Raw genomic sequence first — 24639 nt, forward strand, 5'->3', positions numbered from 1 at the left:
AGCTTATGAGCTCGTATTTCCCCATCACTCCGTACCACCCTTTGTCTTACCACATAGGAATATGAATATATCGATCAAGTCGACCCTGGAGATTCGCAATTTCTCGTCCCTTTTAGGGCCGGCCAAAGATGGCGGCTCACACGCGGCGCAAAATGTAAATGCGGACACCTTAGGTGGCGCTTCGTATTTACGCCTATATTCTTGTATATATACATATACATACGTACGCTTACGTTTTATGGCGCACTAAACGGTTTACTGCCACGGGGCGGTGCGATGATTGAAATTATGCCGGGCACCGAGAGCGAAACGTGCGCGAGAAAGATGCGAACCCGAAGAGGACGTCCCAGCTTCCCTCGGGTTCGCGGGGGGTCGATAGAACGAGAAATGGGATCCCACGGGAGTCGATAGGGACCTAAGCCCGGTTTAATGGCTCGCCAGAGTCCTGGTACCGGTTCTGGACCTACATGTCCCATTCTTTCGTCCGCAGGAACAGACTGGAGAGCAACGCCGAACACTGGAACGCCCTCTTGCTGTCGCTCAGGGAACTCATCGAATGGGTTATACGGAAGGACACGGAACTCACCGGATTGGGACCGGTCTGTGGAGACATCGCAACCCTCCAGAAACAACAGGTACGTGTGTAGGGGTGGATTTCCGATAGGCGATAAATATTTCAAATCTCCAGAGTATGTTGAAAGATTTTAAGGATATTCATAAGTACAATGGTGCTATCTAGGTATACTTGTAGTTTGATTCTTTTATTGCCATGGCTTAACCCTGACCGTACCGGCCGGTCAAAGGACCAGTTTTAAATGGTATTAATAATTGGGTTATTATTGTCGGTGCGGTTAATGGTAAATTCAATTTACCATGAATTCTAAAGTCAGGGATTAACGGCATAGCATAAAGCAATTCAAAGCGGCAGTTCTAGTCAAAGCTCTGCAGGTCATAATCCCTGGGTAAGTAGGGCATTTTATTAGGGATTATTAGCGGCGGTAGGGAAATTCCATAATCGGTCCTTTAGAATAAAATGTCAATTGTGACAAGCAGGAGGCCAAGGTATTTCCTGTAATAAACGTCCATTGCAAATTTACCTGCAGTACTGACTCACAAAGCACTCGGGGGGGTCTTACTTATTAAGTACAGACCTTTTCCAATTATTGCAATGGTTTTGACCTTCCTGGTATGAGCATAAATTTGTAACCAATAAAAATTCACTATTTATGCGCTCTCCACCGTAGCATAATTTTCGAAAATGTATCTCGTCATTTGCAAAATGCAGAACTCTTTTTAACCTCTCGCATCAGACAGACCGACGACATATTTCTCAAATTAAATACTTGTTACTCCTTGTATTAAAATGAAACGAAACGTTTTGTAAATCTGTAAGAAAAATATGACGAGAGCACGTGGAGCTAATATTATAGAAATATTATGGAATTAATATTCTAAAGTAAATGTTTGATCAATGAAGTGATCAATTTATCCCGAGATAAATCAGCGCGCCCTCAGGACATATTGGTCCATTCACGAGTTAACTACCGGATGATAAGTCCATCTTGGGTTAATGGGAAGCCCACTATATCAGAATTACCTTCTGAGGGCGTTTGATTAACTGGCGGATAAATTTAGCAGCGAATTGATCAACCCTTCAGGGTCAACCTCAAAGCGCCCGTCGAGATTCTCTTGAACGTTAAATAAACCAGATAAAAAACGGGAGGAGTCTAACTGATTAAATAAAAACCCGACCGAATTTAAAGCCTTCACGAGATGTAATTAAACTTTCTTTCGCAGCTTAAAGAAATCGAGTCCTGAGATCGATCCGACCGAGTTGGCACCTTAACTCCCGCGGATCATTTCAATTTTTTCCACTTTATATGTTAATACGCCGGGGAACTTTCTCGGAAAAATCGTTAATTAATACATCTCGCTTTGAATTACGTCGTTTAAAGTTTCTCTGGCGAATTTTCGTTTAACTCGCGGGACAGGAAACGGAAGCGAAGACTCTCGATTAAGGGGATGTGAAAGTAGCATCTGAAGAGTCAATCGTTCATGAAACTTTTCTCTGAACTGGATGTACCGAACCGTGTGAAATTTCACCGTGTAAATGTGAAGGCCCTAAGGAAGGTCTTGACAGCCAAATAATTCCATATTTTCTAAAGAAAAATTACGAAATCTTGTATAAAGAAATTTAAAATCGGAAATTTCATAGATGCCAGAACCTTTCTTGGGCCATATTCACGAGGTTACACTTTAAACGATTTGATAAAACTAATTCGGAGGAAAAGTTGATAAACGAGACGAGACCCCTCGGATGATGCCCCTTTCGCAACACCTTAAGTCGAGAATGGAAACTGAAGAAGACTTCCTCGGGCGAGCTTTCACCATCGATCGCTGCTCGCGCATAATGCAGCTTGCACCGAAGCTCACCCTGGTACCTCTGGCGCGAACAATAATTTGATAACAACGTTTCCCGAGCGACGATCCAAAGACCGGGTGCCGGTGACAAAGGGTGCTTGTTCGCAAAACGAGGTGCAGTATCTGCAGGAGCTGCGCCCCGTGACGTATAGACCTCCCGATGACAAAGGACAATGATCGTCCTAATCCTGATTAGCGCGTGTAGGTCGGACTCACGCATCCCTCGTTTGCCGATAACCTGGCCTGGTGTTGGGTGTTCGATAAGACGAACAACCAGATTCGGAGCTGGTTCTCATTCGGGACTGCCGAGATGATGTTGGGGTAGGACGTGACGATCAGCTGATCTGACACCAGGGCTCGTAAAGTACACTTTCCACGCAAAAGAAAATTCCTTTGCACTTCTAATATAGGGCGGTATTCCTGATAAAGGTTTCCACTCACCGCAGTAATAACGGCAAAAATAGTTGCAATTCTATCAAATGATATATGTTCAGAGAACATCCTTTAGAAATCAAAGACATTTTTTCCCAGTACAGGTCATGTCCTTTTTAGCGAATAAAAATAGTAATGATTGATCATTTATGGACGGCATTTCGGAATTGTCGACGTCTCCCAGTGTTGTAATATCTCGGCAATTTAATGATAAGACAAAGATATAAAATATTTAATAGCAGAAGATCGAGTAACGCTTCCTCAGACGGCGATGAACTAGCTGGAGCTAATCGTATTTAATGACGGTCCGCGGGGGTGAATTTCGGAAAACGGTCACGGCATATCGGATGCATTATCCGTTACGCGTAGCACGTAACACCGCATAATTGAAACATACCGTGTCCTAGGTGAACGCGAATGTACGCACACGTGAACGTGTTGGGCCGATGATTTAGTAAACGGCCGCTGACAAGCGGCTATCGAAATTTGACAAAGCGTGGATCGAGATCTTCGGGATCGATTTCGTGGGCACGACTGGAATTGAATCGAGGCTGAAATGCAATTGGGTGGGAAAAAGAATGTTCCGAGCGAGAGTTGTTTGGCAGCGAATATGATTTATGGAGGGGACATCGGGTATAATTGTAACACGGTAAAATTGTGACTTCGGGTATAAGTATGTCGGATATGTATGTTAAAAACTGGTAACACTGGACACGGGTATGTGGATTTGTATATTCAATAATGGCTGTAAATTGTGGGATCGTGAAACGCGTTCCCATAATTTAGGGAATTTATATCTTTACCTCGTAAATCGTGGAGACTCGAAATGCATAAATCATGGTTAATATTTCCTGTTCTATGAATTTCTTAATTTCCGTTCATCTGGAAGTTGTTAGTGAAACAAAAGTTTATTTGTTTTGTTTTAGAGAATTTATATTTTCATTATTTTTATATGCGTCACGTATTCTTTACCTGTTGCCGCTGAAACTTGAATAATTTTTTCGATAAACTTGTTACGAAGTAAATCTTATTTCTTGTGACTGTAGTACATTTTCTTTGCTGGAATATTTTCAAGCAGGGCCAGAAAAGAAATTGTTGCAACTGTACCCGATCTCTTCTACCTGTAGACCGGTGTTTTTCATCGCGAAGGTGTCACGGAATTCAAGGTAATTTTCAGATTTGGGGCAACTCGATGGGAGATACTTGTCGTCCTGATATGATACCACTTGGCAAGAGTGTCACGCTTATGATACCAGGTCTAGGGAAACTTCGACGTGGGTTGCTTCACCCTCGCGACACGTACCCGAATTAGATTCGAAAGGAATCGGAATATTCGACGGAAACGTCAGCTTTGCCTTTTGACGGCTGGAAGTGTTCCTGCGGAAGTGCACTCCAAGATGCAAAGAAAAACTTTATTCTCAGTACCGTATTGCCGAGGTTATTTAACCCTCCGTACCCAAATTATTTATTTCAAGCCAAGAAAAAACTGATATTACGGACATGTGACGTCAAAGTCCCATGACGTTATATGGAATTAAAATTTCATGGGACGGTTTCAAAGTTAACTAAAATTGTTAATATTAGAGCCCTAGAATTTTCATAATTTACTTTCCGAAATTTTCATGCCGTCGACGACGAAGATTGACTTAGACAAGTTATGAAATAATTTTATATCAAGGCGCGCCCTTCCGCGTTATCCAGTTCATGAGGAAGTTTCAGTTTTGAAACTTTGTATAATCGACTTAATCGACACCTCGCAAGTTTACAAACTCCCCGAGAGAATGACTTCGAAACGTGTGAGATCCAATCCAACTCGTCACGAAATTCGGTGTTTTACCCCCGAGTGCGAAGAGCGTCTCTTCGTGGTTGTTCTGGAATTAAATCCGTCCCCGAAGAGGAGGAAGGAGCGAGATTATTCGTCATAAGGATTCGGTTCCCGTGCAAATGTCTGGAGACGAGATCCGATAGAGAGCGAAGTGGCGAATCGGGAGTAACAAATCAAGTCAGACTCTTGAGACCGTCGTTGGCGTTTAAGCGTCGAAATCAATTTCCGTTCTCGATGGTCCCGAGGGATCCGGCGATTCCTATCAAGCACTGCCGTCACCTCGAAGAACCTTTTTCCTCCCTCGAAAAACGATGCTCTTCAAGCTCTGGAAACCGATACGGAAAGTGCAGAAAACGCGGAAAGATGATTCGTCTAATAAATCACTACAAGGCGACGTGAAAGCGGCATTTAAGGGACCGATCGTTTATGAAACTTTTGTCCACATTGGGCGCACCGAATCGTTTAAAGTATCTTGTTCGAGTGAAGTGACTTAAGGGGGCTTTCAACATCATCTTAACGTTGAAGTACCTAGGATAAGGAATAAATACCCGCCGTTTTAATTACGTTAGGTTACGTAAAAAACGGCGGGAACTTATTCCTGAGCCTAATATTTCTCCATTTCCTTAACAAATCTCTGCCACTTTGCGAGTACCGGCCGATGGATTAACCGTCGTAAATGGCGCATGAAGCGAATTTAATGCTCCGTCCGACCGAATTTTCCCTCCTGAATCTATTTAAATACTTAGCCGACTATCGAGCGTGTACGAAGAGTGTAATGCTAATGAGAGATATGGAACTCTCCCCATGTACCCCTCGTATATGACAATTATGACGAGTACTGGTTATGAAATGAAGATTTATTATGCCGTCCAATAGCGGTAACGCTGTTGTTCCCGATGTCGCAATTTCCATTCCAAATTTCGCGAGAAATCTATAGGAGCCCGATAACGCAAATCCCTGGACGAACCCGGAGTGCAGAGGCGTGGGCGGAAGTTGTTGTTAAAATTAGTTTAACATACGTACACGGAACGTTGAGAGAGTTTGAAACCGTCTCCTCATCTGGACCCCTGAAAGATGAGATAATCTTGTTAGGACGTACCGTCGTGGGGCATGTAACGTTTGAGAGTGCTTTTCGCCCTCTTAAATTTTGCAACCCACTACTTTTCTTGCGCTGCTGCTTCGCCAAATTTAATTACGGATGCACGCAGTCCCGGTACCGAGTATGCAGACGGGCATCTTCATAAATTAATGAGGCCACTTGGCACGACTCTTCAAAATTTTCATTTAGTCGCGATCTGGCTTACTCCAGACTGTGCTCGACTCGATTGTGTCGAAGATTCGGCAAGTCGATTCTGTTGGGACTTTCTCGAGGCACTTGGAAAGAAAAGAGTTGATCGAAAAAAATTAATTTGGCGTACAAATACTTTCAACACCAGAGAGGTCCTTTGTTTATTATATATTGACTTAACCGAAGGAGCGTTCTTTTCCGCTCATGTTGGTTCTTATTATTTTTTGCATTCACTCATGTTCGGCTTTCTTTCAGGATGATCATCGTGGCTTCAGAAGACAACTCGAGGACAAAAGACCAGTCATCGAGAGCAATTTACTCAGCGGCCGGCAATACATTGCCAACGAACCTCCACTCTCCGACACTTCTGACTCCGAAGGTACGTGTAAAAGAAACGAAAAGGATTTTTTTATAAAATCCTTCACAGAGCATTGATAAACACGAATGTCTTCCCGTGATGCCTACACTACAATTAAAAGTGGATACATTTTATCAACGTTTCTAAAGGTTCATATCCTTAGAGAAGGCATTCATGTTGGTATCTAAAAATCCTCACCTTTTTCCTAGAAAATATTACATCGAAAAATGATTACACACCCGAGGTGCAATTTTCCGTGCAGAATCACGTAAGGAAATCGCAACAAAATCCGTCCTTTGACGCGCATCCTTTGAAGTGGGATTCCGAACACTTCGGTTCATTTTTCTCCCTGGTGAAATCTACGAAAACGGATCCTGAGATATCTCCTCGATTTCTTAAAATATCCAGTAGAACAGAAGCAATCTCTTTTCGTAAGGCTCCCCTCGCAGAACAGGCTCCAGACCAAGTTCATCCGAGTTATCGATAAATCGAACGTCTCGTTTCTGAAGCTCGTTCTCAAGCGGGTCGGCGAGAGCTGAGCTTTCGTTGGATTTGATGTGGACGATATTATTCTTCGGCGGAAAAGCATGATTCAATTGGGAAGCTCGGGAATAGTCAAACGTTCCGAGTTTCCCGTTCCCTTTAATAATCGACTGGACCCATGAAAATTCCAAGATCGAGCTTGGAAATCTGTGCTTGCAAACTCGATTAAATCACACTTCTACAAATTGAGTCAACCTGTATATTTAAATCTACTCGGAGCGAAAAATTCACTTTCTGGATGAAATTCATTATTCGCGGTAATCGAAATAATTCTTGCACGAATCCCATCGTAGAAACGTATTGTACATTTATTCGGTTTTCATTCCGAGTACCGTTTTTGGTTTTGGTCCCAGAAATATCGAAACATGTTCAACAGTGAAGAGTGACTTTTGGAGCAAGTAAGTCGGCGATCCTGATCTTGGATCCTGATATCATTAGAAAATTAGTTTCAAAAGGCGGAGACGGAGCAGTTGACCAAGTGAAAGCACAGCTTTCTCTGGTCTCCCCCAGGACCCGGACCCGAGTAAGTTCTGTCGCTAATTCGAAGTTTTCGCTTCCCCTGGGATTGCACTCCGACCTACCACAACTCGGCTTGGCTAGGAGCGTTTCGTAATAAGATTGATTCACTCGGCCAAGTCGGGGGAACTTTTGTCGAGGCCGGGTCGTTAAAAAGGAGGACAGGCTTCCGGGCCGATCCAGGATCGTGGGGTCTGCAGGATAAAGAGTCCTTACATGCGCTAGCGAGCTGCAAGATTAATGTTCCCCGCCGGCGGAATCCCTCTCGGCCTGTACCCGAGTTCAAATTTTAGACCTACTTTGAAACCTGCGCGACTTAACTAAGCTCTCCTTCGGTCCTATTCGACCCTTCAACATCAAGTTTCGACTTTGTACGTCTAACTTGGTAGGAATTAAATCCTGATTTAAATCCGCGAATGGAGGAAATGGAAATGTCTGCCATTTTTATTGCCTGTAGTTGTTGGATCTCGAGTCTGTTACCCGAGCTGAAATTTTAGACCTACTTTGAGCCTGCACAATCTAAGTCTTCGTTTTGTCCTATTTCCCCCTTTAAATTAAAAGATATTTTTAACGGGGTACTTCACTCCTTTTTCAAATATCAGCCTCGAGGTTGCGATAATACGCGAATGAAATATTCAGGCTGGTCGCATCGAGGAACTTTCCTGGGACTGCTGAAACACCTCCGGAAAAAGGATGACAATAATAAATGACCTACGTGGAAAAGAAGGATCCAAGAGACTCCGCGAGTGGGATAGGGAGAGAACGAGCGCGAAAAAAGGAGGATCGAACTAAAAAACTTGGGACTCTTCGAACGGTTACCAACCGAGCGTTTAATTAACGTGAAAAATTATCAAGAACGAGAGCACCCTCCGCCCGTTCGGAAGCCCGCGGTGAATAATGGAGAAAACTATCGAAAAACCTGTCCCTTTTTACACGGGCGTAATTCAATCGAGTCAACGAGGTAAATCCGCGGATTTTTAAACTTGCTCTTCTGGGAGTCTTCAGAGGTCCACTCGTCCATTAAATAGGACAGAGCGCTAGAGACGTTTCACTGTCCTCGAGGTTTCCAATTGAGCCGAGCACCTTTGACCAAGAATAACGTCCAGTTTGTCCAATCGAATGAATGCGTTTGGCTCGGGAAAGAGATGGGGATTTCGACGTTACTTCAAAATCTATTGTATATCTCTAATTGAAAAGGACGTGCATTAGCGTTATCATATGTGACGCATTTTTAATCAAAAAAATCGACTTCATTGAATCCTTTGACTGCACCGCAAAATTTACGTAGAACACATCATCGAGATGTTTTAATATTTTCACGGGCGTTTGCATTTTTTGGAACGGTTACAGAACTCATAGACAATTTCTATGCAATTAATGAGAAAAGAAATTCACATTTCATTGTCGGATAATAACTTTAAGAGATATAAATAGCTTTGAAAGAGTCGCCAAAAATTAAGTATTAAATTAATTTGGATATCATTTCTTGCGAAGAAACTCGCGCGATTAGTCTCGTTAATGCATTTGTAATTAAAATTGTATACTTTAATTCACAATTCTGGAGAGGAAGCCTGGTAAAATCATGGTTAAAAAATGGCACGAGCATCCGCAAATCCTGTTCCTTTTTCGAGGCGGACATCAAAAGCCGCCTAATAAGTCGCCGGCTCTATGGAAACAGCCGTAAAAAGGTAGCAACAAAGAGTCTTAATTGTTACTAGACCGAGCGTAAATTATGAGCCTCGTGCAAGTGGCTTTCATGGCAACCCTGAATGCGAGCAGCCAGGTTTCCTCGTTGCGGTCTGGTTGCCTTTCTTCAGGGTGCGAGTGGCGTTGCCCTCAAACGCGAGGGTCAAACTGTACAAAAGGCAAATCAAATTACCTGTACGCGCGACTTTTTGTTTCAAAAAGTGGATGCTAATTTTCCAAAGCTTTATTTTCCAGCCTAAAAAAAAAATCGACGGAAGCGTAGCTTTACTGCCGCGTATATTTACGTAAAACTGCGTCTCTCATATCGACGCAATCTTCGGGAGAAATTTGAACGGCTTGCGATATTTTTATCATTACTGCATTTTATCGTTACATCATTAAAATCTCAAAAAATAGAAGTTAATTTTGCAGAGCTCCATTTATAAGAATAGATAATAAATACGCATAATTTCCAACGTTACTTGACATCTAGTCTCATTTTTGTTCGACGACCCTACCGTAAATCGTGTTTAGGTCAAACTGTACATCCTGCCGTCCAATCGTCGATAAATTCCAGCGGGATTCCTTTGAATCGATATTGATTCGCAAGCAGGAATATCGCACGTCGTGCGGGAAAAATGACTGGCAACGTGAGCGAGTTAGCCCCGTAAACGAACACGGCACCCACGAATGTCGAGTCACCGAGACATCATACGCTCTCGCGAAAACTCGATCGAGGAGAGACGTTCCTGTACGTGACCTGTGAACGAAACGCCGAGCATTCAATGGACGACTTTCCGAACGGGGAACTCGACCTGGTGGATTTCACTCGATCCGCAAATTATTGAAACTTCCTTGCCTCGCGGTTACCCGAACTCCTAAATGTAGTGCAGGTATTCCAAGTGTACAGACTACGTTGAAAAATTAAAGAACGTTAGATTAAAAAGTCTTCTAAATGTACCAAGGTCTACCAAGTGTTCAGAGGACGGCACAAATTAATCCATCGAGCAAGATCGTCGAAGCGATACCGTGGTTAAATAATTTCCCCTCAACAAGTGTCGAACGGGCCTGCGTAAAACGTGATGAATTTATCTCGATAGCATGAAAAATGGCGGGCGAGGACGTAGGGGCAGAAAAAGAGATATCTCTCGAGGCGGGTCGCTGGTAACACCCGTGAAATTTCATCCCGAGCCCTTTTCTCAGTTTTTCCTGCCCCCGGTATCGGGATCGATCTCCCCAGGCCGGGCAGCACCTTTCGACGACATAAATCCAGAACAAGTGTAACGGGTTCAGCGTTTCGGGCCGTATACGCTGGTAGCAGTCGACCGACCTATCACGGTGAATTAATTGTCCTATGAATCACGGATCGTACCACGTGTGCCGGTTTTTACGTGCATGTTTAGCATTGATAACGCCCACGCCCCACCCTATCAGGACCCGTTACGTTGATTTACGTTTGGGAACGAGGCAGCCATCAATGCGATTCATCCCGGCTCCTCTGGGCTCGGGAAGGCCAGAAAAAATTCATTTGTCGCCGCGACTCGCTCGTTTCACGGCCTGTTCGCGATTACGGGATCCGCCGGCGAGATCGATAGCCGATCGATCGTTAATCGAGGGCCGAGGGTCCATAAAGTCGGCCCGGCCAGGAATTCCTGCCGCATTGTTCCGGCGAATCGTCCTCGCTCGCCGCTCCGATTCGATCGAATCCGATCGATCTGGCCCGATCGAATGCCCCTGATCGTTTCGTTTCTTCCAATTTCAGCCGGCAGAGAGCTGGACGGCGATTCTCGCGGCTACAGGAGCGCCGAGGAGCAGGCCAGGGAATTAACGCGCAGCATCCGCAGGGAAGTGAACAAGCTCTCCGAACAGTGGAATGCCCTGATCGAGCGGAGCGATGCGTGGAAGCGGAAACTCGACGACACGGCCAACGTGAGTACCCTTTGCCGCTGATTTTTCGCCCTGCCTGTTATCCGCCCGTTATCGGATCCGGAACGTGGAGGCAAATTGCTCCTGCACGCTGCGTAGTCCTCCCGAGCGCGATATCGGGGCTGGGCCTGTTACTCGATGAATTTCTGATTGTCGAAAAAAGTCTACGCGTGGGGACGATATTTGGTCAATAGATTCCGTAACATAATGATGTTTGGATCAGCGAAAAAGGAGAAACGAAGCTTGGTCATTGATTTTGTAACTTAATGAGTTCTTGATCATCGAAAGAGATCTACGCGCAGGGACGAAATTTCTTCATTGAACAAAATCGTCCGATTGACTGCAGATGGATAATTTCAGAAAATACCTCGGCCAAGCTTGGGATTTTTTAGGAGCTTCCGTTGGTCCAAGGGCTTGTTAAGATCGTTTCCGAGGGGCTCGCTATCAGGAGCCGGCCTCTATTGCGTTATCATTGTTGGTACAATTTTCTCTATCGCCACGGCGTCCCATTTGTCGGAACGACTTGGTGCCCCGAAGGGAACGTCCACCCTCTCTATCGACTGCCGTAGTCACAATTCGGAATTGTGGCTATTTGGAATCGTCCCGAAGGCAAGGTGCGTCCTATCGGTCCAGATATCACGTAATTTCTTTGGATTCTGGAGAAAATAGACGCCTTTCAAGGAGTTTCCTCTTCCATGAATAACCATTTTGTTTAATCGGGTAGGACGGAATTCCGGATTAAGCGCAGAAATAATAGATCGTTCCAAAGTAGCTGTACGCAATTTCTCAGGATTTCTCGGCGAATAGACGCCATTTCTTAACCGAGCCGCACCAGTTGGCACTAAATGCTTCCCGTGAAATATTATTCAAAAGCTCCTATTGTACCGTCAACGTTTCGTGTTCCATATCTTGCAGGAAGCGTTTTGTTCCACGTTGAAGCATCTTTGAAGAACAGCTCGGAAATTTCAGATGCACGTGAAATAGAAATCGTAGCTTGAACACCAAGAGATTTCGAGTTAAGCTTGACAATGCACAGCACTCCCTTTTAATTCATAATTCAATTGCACGTAATTTAAATCCACAAAACTGTACGACACTTTTCAGGTATTTACATTTGCAGAAGCAAGAAAAATTGTTTTATCACGACTACAAATTATTTATTTGCGAGTAGGTACTTAATTAATTAATTCAGCTGCATAGCACACTTTGGACGCTATATGAGAAAGTCGCTTTTGATGAGTGCGGAAAAAAATTAAATATCTCTAATCAATTATAGTCCACCATAAATGTATTCATTGCTTAGGCGTTTAGGAGATCATTCTTATCGCTGATCAGACATAACCGACACGTTGAAATTCAATGTCGGATCCCTGAAAGCTTCCCACGTGCAGCAGCCTCGAAGGAAAGCTTTGAGCGCGCTCCGTGGACCGAATCTCACGATCTCTGAACCCTTAGATCTCGGCAGAGTCGCCCATTCGTAAAGCCGCATTACATATTCATGTGGCCCAAGCCGGTCTATCTAAATGCTACGATCTTTCGTATCGCCTGTATTTCCGGGACTAAATGTCGCGGCGATCGGCCGGAGTGACGCAAATCCGAAGGCGACACCGGCGACGTATCTCGTCGCGATCGGCGCTGTAACGAAACGAGGATTTGCAGGATTGCGAGATGGACCGACAAACAGGAGAAGAAACGATTCCCTGGCTACCTGCGAACGCAAAGCCGTGTTTAACGAGGGCAACGTGGGCGGCACGCATCTCGGGCTTTTTCGCGCAACAGCTAAGTGCGCCCATTTCGAGGAGCGAATTTACGATTACACCCCGATCACTGAGGGGGATTTACCAGGGAGCTGGCCGGAACACTCCCCTGCATAATGATTCCTACACGGTCTTAAAGGGCATGTTCTTCGAGGTAGCTACCAAATTTTGACCCACCCTGGTGCCCCTCTAGTGGCTGTTTAATAGTTTGTACACGGAATCCCTTCAACGACGCTGTTGGTCGCCGCATTAGCATTTTATTGATGCCGGGATGTTTGGATGTGGAGCTCTTTCGATGTAAAAAAGGACCGCACTGGGAAAGTGATTCTATATGTCGAACACTTTCGAGTACGATGATGGGCGTAAGATCTTCTCTTTTTACTTCCGTCACCTCGCATCGATTCCTATCCATAGGGGGGAGCATAGAGAATAAAACAATTTGCAGGGAAAGTTAACACCGTCAATCAGGATCTGTTTACCCGGTTCCCTTCGTTTATTAAATTCCTTGATCAACCTTCCGCCGAAATTATTGAAATACCGATGAACCACGTTCCGTAGGGCCGAATTTAAGAAGCGAAGGGTTAATTTCGAAAAATGGACCCGAGCCTGGCGGGAAGTGGAACGATTTCGATCGTGAAAAAATGATTACACTCTTCGGGCTCGAGGAAGTTCCATCGATAAAACAATCAAAAGTCTTGTAGAGCTTTCCGTGGGGCCTCGCGTTCGCCATTAATTTAAGTTAATTATAAATCCTCGTCAGTCTCTCGCGAAACTTTTTACGGCTAAGAGGCAGGAATCTTCATTTTAATTAAAGCGAAAATGGTATTTCCCCTCGGAAGACCACCTGGGTCCGCCATTCGTTCGGTACCTCTTCACTGACAGTCTAGAGTGATTATTAATTCCACGTGCCCTGCTTCTTCCTCGCCCTCTTCTTTCTTTCCCCGATGCCGAGGAAGTAGACTACTTCGGTAACTGATTGCCTCCTCGAGAATCGAGATTATTTGTATTTATCCCAACTTCCTAGCACCGCGCCTGTTTAACGCGGATTCGTTAAAAAATGTTCAACTTTTTGCAGTTGGTAAACTTGGAACAACATCTCGAGACGACGGACAATAATTTCATCTCCCTGTTAGTAGCTTATCTGCAAGAATAATTCGCACGTGTATTTTCCTTTATTAGTACCTGTGGAGTGATTCTCCACGGGTTGGAATACCATGTAAACCGCAGGTGAAAAAACAAAACGCTCGGCAGGAGGCATTTAATTCGTTGGCCGAAACCATATTTCTCATAAACTCGGTTACACCTCTCCGTGCAGACTATTCGCGCGCAATTCCAATAAAAATCCCTGTCGGAATATCAGAAATATATACCTGACGCATTCGCCTCGCTCACCGCGGCATTCCACGCATTTTCGCTCAACAAATTTCCGATAATTAAAAATCCTCCGAAATTGCAACCGGCCGAAACACGACTCGAAAATCGCGAAGTTTCGGGATAATGACTAAAGTTCTAGACAATACATCATTCATGGGCGAGGGGCGATTTAACTTTAAAATGCATCTGTACGGACACTCGCGGCATATTAATTATGAGTCGCGATACGATAAATTATAGGCGACACCTTCTTTTCCGTTATCGTTCAGAATTCACGGGGCCGGTAAAAATTTAAGTGACGTTCCGTTCGATCTCGACTGGCGTAAAGAAAAAAAGAAAATTGCTCCCCGCCTCGTCTCATCGATTTCCGATATGTATTTACATGAACGTCTCAGATATGGAGCTTATTCCCGTGTTCGTGCAACGAGCAAGCAGCTTTCGCCCTGAGCCTCCATGCTCTAATTTTCCACCTTCTCCAGCCGAGTAAGAGCAAACATCGGTATTATTTCGAAGATCTCATCCAAGAGATAGCCCGTTATATCACTGGCAGCAGGGATATCCGCGGCTCCTTTTGTTTGTCCAGTAGGCACCTTTATTTTTCCGAGGCATCTCCGTTTCTTCCCCCGATTCCTTCCATTTACTGAAAGATCCTCCAAAGACGCGAGCCCCTTGTGGAACCAACATTGCGACTGATAACAAAGCTCTTTTGTGCAACCTACCGGAAGGAATGCTACGAAGATTTCCCTGGAATCTACCCCAGAAAGGCTAAACGGTACACGGAAGGAAATTTTCGGAACAGTGAAATGCAAATGCAAACACAAATCCGTTGAGATGATACGAAAGTGGCGTCAAAGAGGTCTCGTTCGTGAAACTTCTCTCCGAACCGGGTATACCGATTCATTTCAAACTTCGCATCTCTCAGATCCCACTTTCGTATCACCTTAAATTCTAGTACCATACTTGAAATCCTCGTGCACATTCATGAGACTTGCGAGGTAAAAACCGTCGACTCGGGATGTAAGTGGAATCTTAAAATGGAGCAAACCTGGGGAATTCTGTGATTTTAGCTTAAATTTGAAATTAAAGCTAACCAAGTAAACCGATGCGATCGTCCCTGAACTGTGTAGTTAGGTATGCAAAGCAGGGGAGAGCCCGGCTAGTCCAATCAGAGAATGTTCCAGTACTTCATCGTCTCGCCGGCCACGAGTTCGGTCAGTCCGAGTGAACGATTGCACAGACAATTCAGCGGGATGTGCAAAGTCGGACACACCCTTTCGAATTATTGCCCCAGGCCACGAGGATTACCTTTGGAACGGTTCATCGTAAGTGACGAGACGCCGACGTCGCCCGAAATCTCCTCTCGATTTAGAGACGCCCCCTTTAAGGTGATGTCAAAGTGGCGTAAGAGTTCTCGTTCATGAAACTTTTCTCCATAGTGATCGCATATCAGCAATTTCGATATGGCTCTAGGAGAACCATCTTCCGCGTTCTTCCATTATTTCCCCTAAGTCCTAGGAATTAATCCCTAGAAAAATCATCAAGCGACATATCGGATACTCTAGAAATAGATTTCAGTTAAGCCGAACATTCCCGACAGCAGAGATGCGCTCGACACCGGCATCAGTACCAATCTAGCCCTCAACGAGTAGGTACTTAATCAGTCAATTAGCTGTGAGCTACTAATTGGGTAATTACTGAGCAAACTCGCGGCGGGCACCCCGTGATCCCGAGGAGTTGGATGAACACCGCGGCCGGTATTTTAGGGGAATTATCCTGTCAGGATCGAGAGCACATTCCGTGGGGTCGGATTTTTTGCGGCGCAGGTGATATAGAAAAATGCAATTCCTTTTTTATACCAACAAACCGAAGGATGTCAAGTACAAAACTTCGCTGGTTCTCTTCATTAACACATCTTTTCAATTGTTCAATTTTCCCTATCGAACTCTATGATTTAAAATTCAAGCTAAACCCGCCGAAATATGATATTAGGATACAAAAATGTCGCTTCGAAGTCCTCCAATAATTTTGACCAGCTTTTTTTGTCATTTTCGTCAGTGTTCCTTCAGCGATGACGCTCTCGTAGCGAAAGGATTGAAAATTATCCTGGCTCTCCTGCTGTCAATTGCATCGTTTAGAGTATATATTTAGAGTATCGGGATAACGTGGCTAGGAGGAACAAAAATCCACCTTCAATATAAACGCAATTTTCCGGGGTCGGGTAATTACAACGCCCCAGACGTTTCGAGTCCTCGCAAGAGGGGAATGGACCCGGAATGAATGCTGGAAACATCGGGGCAAACGTCTCCTCGTGATGTTATTCCTGGTCCCTGAGTGCCGGCTTCGAATTGCTTGATTTTCCATTTTTCCCAGTTTATTTCTCTTTTTTTTTTCAAGAGATTCATTCACAGATAGAGTCGAGCCGCGCCGCTCGCCGACGACGAAGTTATCGAGCATTTCACGGTGGGGAAGTTCGAGGTAATTCGAATTAAAACTTCGAACGGAAATAGCCACTTACGAATCCACTTCCGTACCGACCCCTGGGTCCAGCCGTGCGTTAAATTTCGTTGGTTCCGACATCCAAATATGTGCCGGATCACGTTTTAAGTTCAACGCTCCCCCATAAATGGTGGAGGGCCACGGGGACCCGATTCATCCAGGCCCGAATAAAGCTGCTTGCTCGGTGACGGGCTCGCTTGATAAAGCTAAGGGATTAAGTCAAGCGCCACGAAAATACGAGGATACGTGGGTCGGCATGAAATGCCGGAATCCGAGAATGTCGAGTTCTGTTGACTTTTGGAGTTCCACGGCGGCCGGAGCGCGTTTAGGCAAACCGAGTTGTGTTTCTTTGCCGACTGTTCGCGGCGAACAACGTTCAAATTGGTGTTAAGGGGATGTGAAAGTGGCATCTGAGGAATCGGTCGTTTGTGAAGCTTTTCTACGAGCTAGGTGTGCCAAATCGTTTGAAACTTGACAATGTGAATATGGAGGCCATAAAGGAAGGCCCCGACCCTCATGAAATTTCATTTTTTATGCAAAATTTTCAGAATTTATATAAACAAATTTGTAAAAAATTGAAATTTCATGACTGTCAAGACCTTCCTTATTGCCTCTATGTTCATGTTGTAAGCTTTGAAACGACTCAATGCACATAGTTCCGGAGAAAGTTTTATAAACGAGACATCTTCGACACCGATCGTTATGGCGTCCCGTGAGAAATATTAGCAAATATGCTTACAACCTCTCGTCAAACGTTGCACGATTACGTTTTTTCTAGTTTACTATCCTGCGGTATATTAGTTACATCAGGTCATTATGTCACCATTTGTATCGATGTTTCTATTCTTCGATACAAAAAGGGCGAGAAATTGCAAACTCGACTTATAATTAGAGGAATGCCCTTCTTTATCTACGCGAGACTTACGGCGGACTATCGTTTCATTCCTCGAGTGTGCAAAGAAATGCCATAAATCCATTACCAGAGACGTTTATGTCCCGCACGTGAATCACGCGAATGCGAGCGGTTGGCGGAGTAATAACCTTGGACACAAATAGATAATGGGGTATATGAACCGGTGGAGAAATCTCGCAAATTCGCAGAGTACATACGCAGAAAAGCTCGTGCCGATCGATCGGGTTGCGTGCTATCGAACTTGGGGACACCCTCGCCTACCGGTGTCCAATTTTCCTGGATATCCCGCTTCGCGATTGGCGGAGGAATTTCACGACCAAGGCCAGAAATCCATCCATAAATCCCTTCTCGGACCCGTTACGAGTTCTCGAGAATCCATTCCACTTGGAGTGTCCAATTCCGACGGTCAAGGGGACGTGGCGAGGAAATCCTGCAAATTGCAGAAACCTCCAAATTGAACGCACCGGCCATATTTATGTATTCCTTAATGAATCGACCAAGTAGATAATCGCATCCCGGTTTTGCGGAGATTCTATGGATATTACCGAGGGGATATTCATTCAGGAAATCATGGATTTTAACGCTCGAAGTTATGGGAAAATCAGCTGGAAATCACCGAAACACTGTCACGTTACTTGCTAATCGCATTGTTGGGTACGATATGAAATCGAAGGCAATCGGCTGTTAAAGAAGGAAATTGCGTTTTCATGGATTTCCGAGGGAACTGCCTATCGGATATTACCCCTAAGAGACGCATTCGCGAGGTCACTCCGCCTTACGCGGAATATGTTAACGGAATCGTCTATGGTAAAAGCTTAGTACATCCTATGTACAACATAATTGTTTCGGTGAATCGATCTCATCTCAAGCGTGTCGATTGTTCAAGGCCCATGCCGTCGCGCTCCAAGAGATCGAGTCGGCCTCCTCGCCATTGTCCCATTATTCTGGACTTCCTCGTTTCAAACTCGATTCACGGGAGTTTGACGACTGGATCTACCAGGGTAGTAAATCTACTCATAAATCTACCCCCATCGCCTACTCGATCTCATTACGAGTTCCCAAGACTCGTTGCGTGGGGCACTTCCAACTAACCGGGTGGAAGCCATCTCGCGAGGAATACTTTACCGAAAACAGTAGCCTTTTGCATTGTCAATTATCGGTCATGCCCCGTAACTGGCTTATCGTATCGTGATTTGCATCGGCTCGTTACGTCCTGATCCAAAGCTTGAAGATCTTCGTTCTTTAGCATTCATCCTGCATCTAATTTTATCTGAAAGTCTCGTACGAAACCGTCAATTCCGCATGCGAGAGTTGATCGTATGAACTCGAGAATCGAGTCCCAGGACTCCACCTCCATCTCCTGATGGATCCTTCGGTCCGTCTTCCATGGCGTCCGAATCCTGCCGGCAGGATGTTCCTCGGAGAGACACGGTTGAAGTCCCGAAATTGGCAGAAAGCCGCAAACTCAACTTAGCGAGCATTGTAATGTGCGTATTCGTAATGCCGATGGATCCGGCTCCTGCATTATACATGAGCCGCGTATATATGTACGTATATATATATCGGCATTGTAGGACCATACATAGCCGCGCGGGACTAAATTTACATTATGTTTATGTGGCCGGTAATTGAACGGGACGTGTCAGAGTTGACGTTCGCCCCGCGAGGTTATGGCCCGGTCCAGCCCGGCATCCCACCTAGAGGGATTCACTCTGCGGCTCGGTATCGAACTGATTGACTGCTCGATGCCGAAATAAGCCCCGCAGCTGTGTCTTTCCCGCCGTGGAATGAGTTTCGGCCGAAAAGCGCCAATTGATAGATACCCAACAATGCTCTCATCCCCCAAGGACCGCCACATTAGGGATTTCTTCGTACGATCGTTTTGCGCCGTCACAGCTGTGACCCTCGACTCGAAATTGGCTGTGTGAACTTGGAATCCAGTTTGAGGACCAAACAAAATTTGTACAAAAACCAGAGCTGTTAAAAAAAAAAAGACGTTCCACAAATGACCATTTTAACGTTTTCGAGGTTCCTAATGATCTCGCTGAAACATTTCGAGATATCGAAGAACCTGCTTAAGATGAAAAATTCGCAAATTATCGGTATCGTTCCGAAGATTTCCGAGACGTAGGATCTCGTCTCTTGGATATTTTTCGAAAACTCGAGATCTCCGCACACGAGGTCGGTAACAAGGAGTTCCTACACACAACGGGGTTCCACCATCGCTAGAAACAAGCTCTTCCACTTCTCGAAGTTCATCCAAGTTCCCTTATGATTTTTCCCGGTCTATTTTTCCAGGACTCGAGCGGAGGCGCTCGAAGGTCTCCAGGTCTTCCTTGATTTTCCGTCTTCAAAAGCAATTCCATTGGCTTTTCTCGTATCGTCGCCCCTTACTGCTTTGTTCATTACCTTAAGAGGATGTCCCGGCACATGAGATGTTGGATGCATTTGAGATCACGACAGCAGAATCGCTCCAATCAGTGCTGGATAGGGCTGCGCCACTCCCAGCGGAAACGTTCAATCGATTGCGATCGCCCTCGGCCGAGTGAAGTACAGAGTCCTGCAAAAGTCAGTACGCGATTTATCAACCGCTTAACAAGTGAACAGCAAAATACTCGAACTATTCGTCGCATTAGCGGATCATAAAAATGTTGAAACACTCTCCCCGCTGTCCGTAACCGGCCGAGCGAGATCATATTATTCAAGTACGTCAACGTACATGCGCAAATCTCGTTGCACTCCTTGCAGAGCGAGTATTCAAATCGCAAATAGAGAAATCCGGCTCGATGAAACTTCTAATAATTTATAATCTTTTAACTCTTTGCCGATAAGCCCTCTTGCTCGTGCTATCGCCAGGCGGTGACGCAGCCTTTTCTGTATATATAAATTTAAATAATTGCCGGATTATTAAAAAATGATTAATCATCCTCGATGTCCTTAATGAACGCCGCCCTTAAGAAGAGTCCTCGAGAGAAGACGTTCGGTCGAAACCCGATCGAAAAGAAAATACTCCCTATCTCTCGATGCCGTCGGACATTTATCTCGGCGAGGTGCTGTCATTAGGTCCGAAAAATAAATAAATCAGCTCGGCCGAAGCACCGCGCGAGAGACAGAGAAGCACCGTCCGATCATCTCGATAAATGTACCACTGCCCACGTATAAACGGAGATCGTAATTCTCGAAACTAGATCCGCATCGCATTTCTTCGAGCACTTTCTCGGGCCCTTGACAAAGCGAAGTGCAACGGGCAACCTCGATAAATTCATGCGGCGCTTCAACTACTAATAAAAGCGTTTTACGCTTCACCTTGGAAGAGTTCGGTTTCATAACTTAGTTCGAGTTTTCGAAAAAGTTTCAATATCGCACGTATGGTTAATTGACCGTGCAAAATTTCGAAGTTTAAAACCACGGATCTAAGAAATAGAAATATGTCAAATATCGTTGCACGGAGGAAGATCAAGTTGCAAGGGGTAAGGACAGAGTTGGATAGATATAATGTCCTGTAATACATACGTAATTTTCGTATTTTAACGTTCAGCTTCCCCGCTAAATCGGCGGTGCTTCGATATCATCCGCGCGTGCGCGCCGGCGGTCACGTGACCGCGCTCGGAGCGCCCCGCCGGCCCCGCCGCGTACTACGGAGTTACCGCCGCGGATAACGAGCCCGCATTACCCGACGAGCTGTAGTGCGCGTCCAGCCTGGAGGGAAATCGCGTTTTCTTCGCTACCGGTCGCACTCCGCCCACGCGGCCGAAGGGGCCCGAGCGGGACCGAAGGTAGCCGAGGGTCGCCGAGCCCCGCCGAGATCGGCCGAGCCATCCCTCCCGAGAGCTGACGATCGACGAGAGTGATTCGCGCGAGCCAAACGCCGGTCTGCCCTTCGGCCGGACGGGGACGCGCGGCGAGCGGCTTCTTGCCCTTCGACGACTCTCGTTCCTGTGCACGCGACCGAAGTGCCGGCCAGGAAGTGCGCGACGACGCCGCGACGGGGGCGTCGGGCGTCTCGGGCCCCGCGGCCGAGAGATGTGCCACGCGGACGGTTCGAGATCGAACCCCGGGAAACCGATTGTGGACTGCCGGCGCGCATGCGCACCGTCGCCTGGCGAACCTTAAATCCCCCGAGAGCGCTCCTCCTGTGTTTCGAGCCTGTGGATTCTCCCGATGAACCCGCCACTAGGTTACTTTCTTGGATTAACGAAAATTTCTTCTAGGTCTGGGACAGTAGACTCCCGTATGACGCGGTTAACACGTTACGCGCTGTACGTACTCGCATTACTGAAAATCGGGCCGTATGAGAGTTTTTCTCGTGTAACGCGCATGTGTTTTGTTGTTTGCCGCGTTATACGATTTCGCGATGTAAGAACTCACGTTATAGGGAAATATAAATTCGCGTTGTTAAAACTCGCGTTACACGGGAGTCTACTGTACTTATAAATTTTTCCTCTTGAAACCGACATCTCGAAGATTAAGAAAATTAGCTGGAAACTAGAAAAACAATGGAATGGATATGAAATCGAGACGTTCACGCGCATGCGTGGTAGATCGCGTCGTTTACCCAGGGAGAAAATCCGCGGAATAATCGCGGTGGAATTATTATCGGAGATTGCGATTGTTGGGGTGCCTATCGATTTTTAGGAAGTTAGGATTGCCCTCTTGAGTGAGGGATCGCTTTGTTTATTTATATTAGCGCCCTGAAAAATGAGAGCTAGGTATAACGTAGGTCGTAAATGTAAAACGATGGCATATGCCACGTGTCTTCGTCGCGTACTTAAAAATACCCTTAAAGCAAGAATGTGCGTACATAAATAGTGGCGTCTCACCCGCGCTTCCAACATAAACAATCCTTGAACCGTCGGTTCGCTTAATGGGAGCGTTTTTTTCTTCGCGGCGTGAAAATTTCATGCTGGAATTCCACACTGGGTCGTATCTTAAACAAAAGAAGTCTTTCACGCGAGGCTGCTTCTGCAGCTGATAACTGCAATCGCCCTCGGTCACGCCGATTAATATTTATGCTTAGATAAAATAATATAAACATTTCTCATGTAGACAATTTTTAGCTCGCATTAGCCTTAAGCATTAAGCAGGTGTCATCTACTTGTATTGCGAATAGCTATGGAGGGCTATACGAAGGAACAGCGCCTCGCTTTGGCGAGAACGCCACATTTTATTATTCACCCAGTTTGGAGAAAAGTGGTATAAATATTCTGACGTTTCATGTATATAGAATGACCCTTTCATATCACCTTAAATCCCAGAGCGAGTTCACCTTGGAACACTTCACGGAGGAAGAAACGCCGATCTCGTCCTAATTCCCCGGAATAATAAACCGAGAATTACGGGGCCAGGGGGGAAAGAAAAGCCACGTCGAGTCGTCATTCTTGCCGCGGGAATTCGAGTAGCTTGAATGGTCCGATCGGTCCGAATGGTTCGAATGGTCCGAATATAGAGCACCGGCCTCCAGAGGAACGCGGAACCGGGAAACGGCCGCCCTGGCGAATTCGACGTCCTCCTTGGACGCCGACTTGGCCGGTAATGAGACCGGGGCGAGCCTCGAAAACAATTGTTTTCGCCGGGGGCCACCAATTAGCAGGAAATTCAAATTGGATGGGATTACCTGGCGGGGGCGGAATCGAATGGAATTAGCCGAGCGTGGCTTTTCACGGGGCGTCGCCCGGCCCCGCTTTTACGCGTAATGTATTTGGCGCGGGACGCAGGCGGCGGCCCCAATCAAAGGCTCCACTGTGGTCGGGTCGCGGTTTTTGCGACCGAATGCAAATTATTCAGCCCGGTTAGTACGTCCCGACGGACGTCGACCGAGTGCAACGTCTCCGCGAGAGGACGGGCCTTTTTCCAGCGCGGCAAGGGACGGGGGTCAGTTTTGTTCGCGCAGTTTTGTTGATGCCGCAGGAGATCTGCGCCGGGGTTTTCGCCCTTAAAGAAACTCCCTAGGCGACTCGACGAGGGAGACGTCTTTGCGAGCGTCGCGGAATCCGTCGAAAAAGGAACGCTGTGCTACTTCCGTCGAACCTCCACCGCGAAGTTCGAGGGGAGTCTTAGATGCCGCGCAACTTTGAGGCTAGTGGCCCCAACGCTCGAGTTAAAATCCTTAAGGTGATACGAAAGGGTCATTCCGTATATATAAAACGTGAAAATAAATATATGTGGCTATGGAGGCCCTAAGGAAGTACGTAATGCTCGTGCACGTCGCACGATGCAACGTGCAACAATGAACGTTGAGAAATATCCACCACTTAATGGTACGGCAACCTCACAGCTGATCACACTTGACCAGATCCGACTGAAAAAACGTATTACTTCTTGCATGCGTATCTGATACGGACAAAGTGCAGTCTGTGTGAAGCAATATGTTTGTTTCTGTTCGATCTGGTCTGGTCTATAAGGCAGCTATACCATTATGTGGGAGTCGTTTCTCTTTGTTACGCTAAGAACATGGTTTATAGATGGACCATTCCGTCGAGATCAGGGAGGTGTGTAATTTACCGTATGGAAGATCTGTAAGAGCTCTAGCTAGGACCATGAATGTAGGATGTATGCATTCAATCGCTACCTTGATATTCTTGTAACTGTGGCAAGAATGAAAGGGAGGAAGAAAAGGTTTAATTTTCCGGTTACTAATTGTATCTCTAAGGAGTCGTCCATTCGTATCCACCGGAACCTCTGCCTGTGCAGATTCTATTTCTCGAGGTATCGATTAATTTTTCAGCTTCTCTATTTATCGTCCTCTCGGGATCGCCGAGAAATACGACTGTTGTTAACTCGTTGCCGCCAGACGTGGGCGTCGATAAATTAATTGATCCAATATCGCGATACTTCGGGCCAGACGGGGAGATCGATCAGAAAGGTTCATCGGGGCTGCCTTCTTTTTATTTTTTATCGTGTTTTATCTTTATTTCTGCTGATCCCTAGGAGGGTGAGAACCCAATCTTACATTTTTATCTCGTAATCCTCGCGAACGCACTCGAGGAGGGCATGATACGAGAATTTAGGATGTGGAGGTGGTGTTGAAGTCGGTCTTACTTGAATCTCAAGTATGCACTTATGTTTTTCTGAGGTCGTGGTCCAGATAGGCTTTAGCTCGAGGCT

At 45.8% G+C, this 24639-nt stretch overlaps 1 protein-coding gene across 5 annotated transcripts in view; it reads left to right on the top strand.

The window, feature by feature from the left end:
* The window catches only part of LOC105700682 (dystrophin, isoforms A/C/F/G/H), a 404586-nt gene that overhangs the window by 348532 nt on the left and 31415 nt on the right, over window positions 1–24639 (top strand). For all 5 annotated transcript variants that reach the window (XM_012426757.2, XM_023432800.1, XM_023432803.1 and 2 more), the window contains 3 exons: window positions 491–635; window positions 6222–6345; window positions 10832–10998. In XM_012426757.2, coding sequence (XP_012282180.1) covers window positions 491–635; window positions 6222–6345; window positions 10832–10998 — 436 coding nt within the window. The remainder of the gene's footprint in view (window positions 1–490; window positions 636–6221; window positions 6346–10831; window positions 10999–24639) is intronic.

Source organism: Orussus abietinus, unplaced genomic scaffold, assembly GCF_000612105.2.
Source record: "Orussus abietinus isolate OABI.00-Male unplaced genomic scaffold, Oabi_2.0 scaffold49, whole genome shotgun sequence".
In the NCBI taxonomy this organism is placed as follows: domain Eukaryota; kingdom Metazoa; phylum Arthropoda; class Insecta; order Hymenoptera; family Orussidae; genus Orussus; species Orussus abietinus.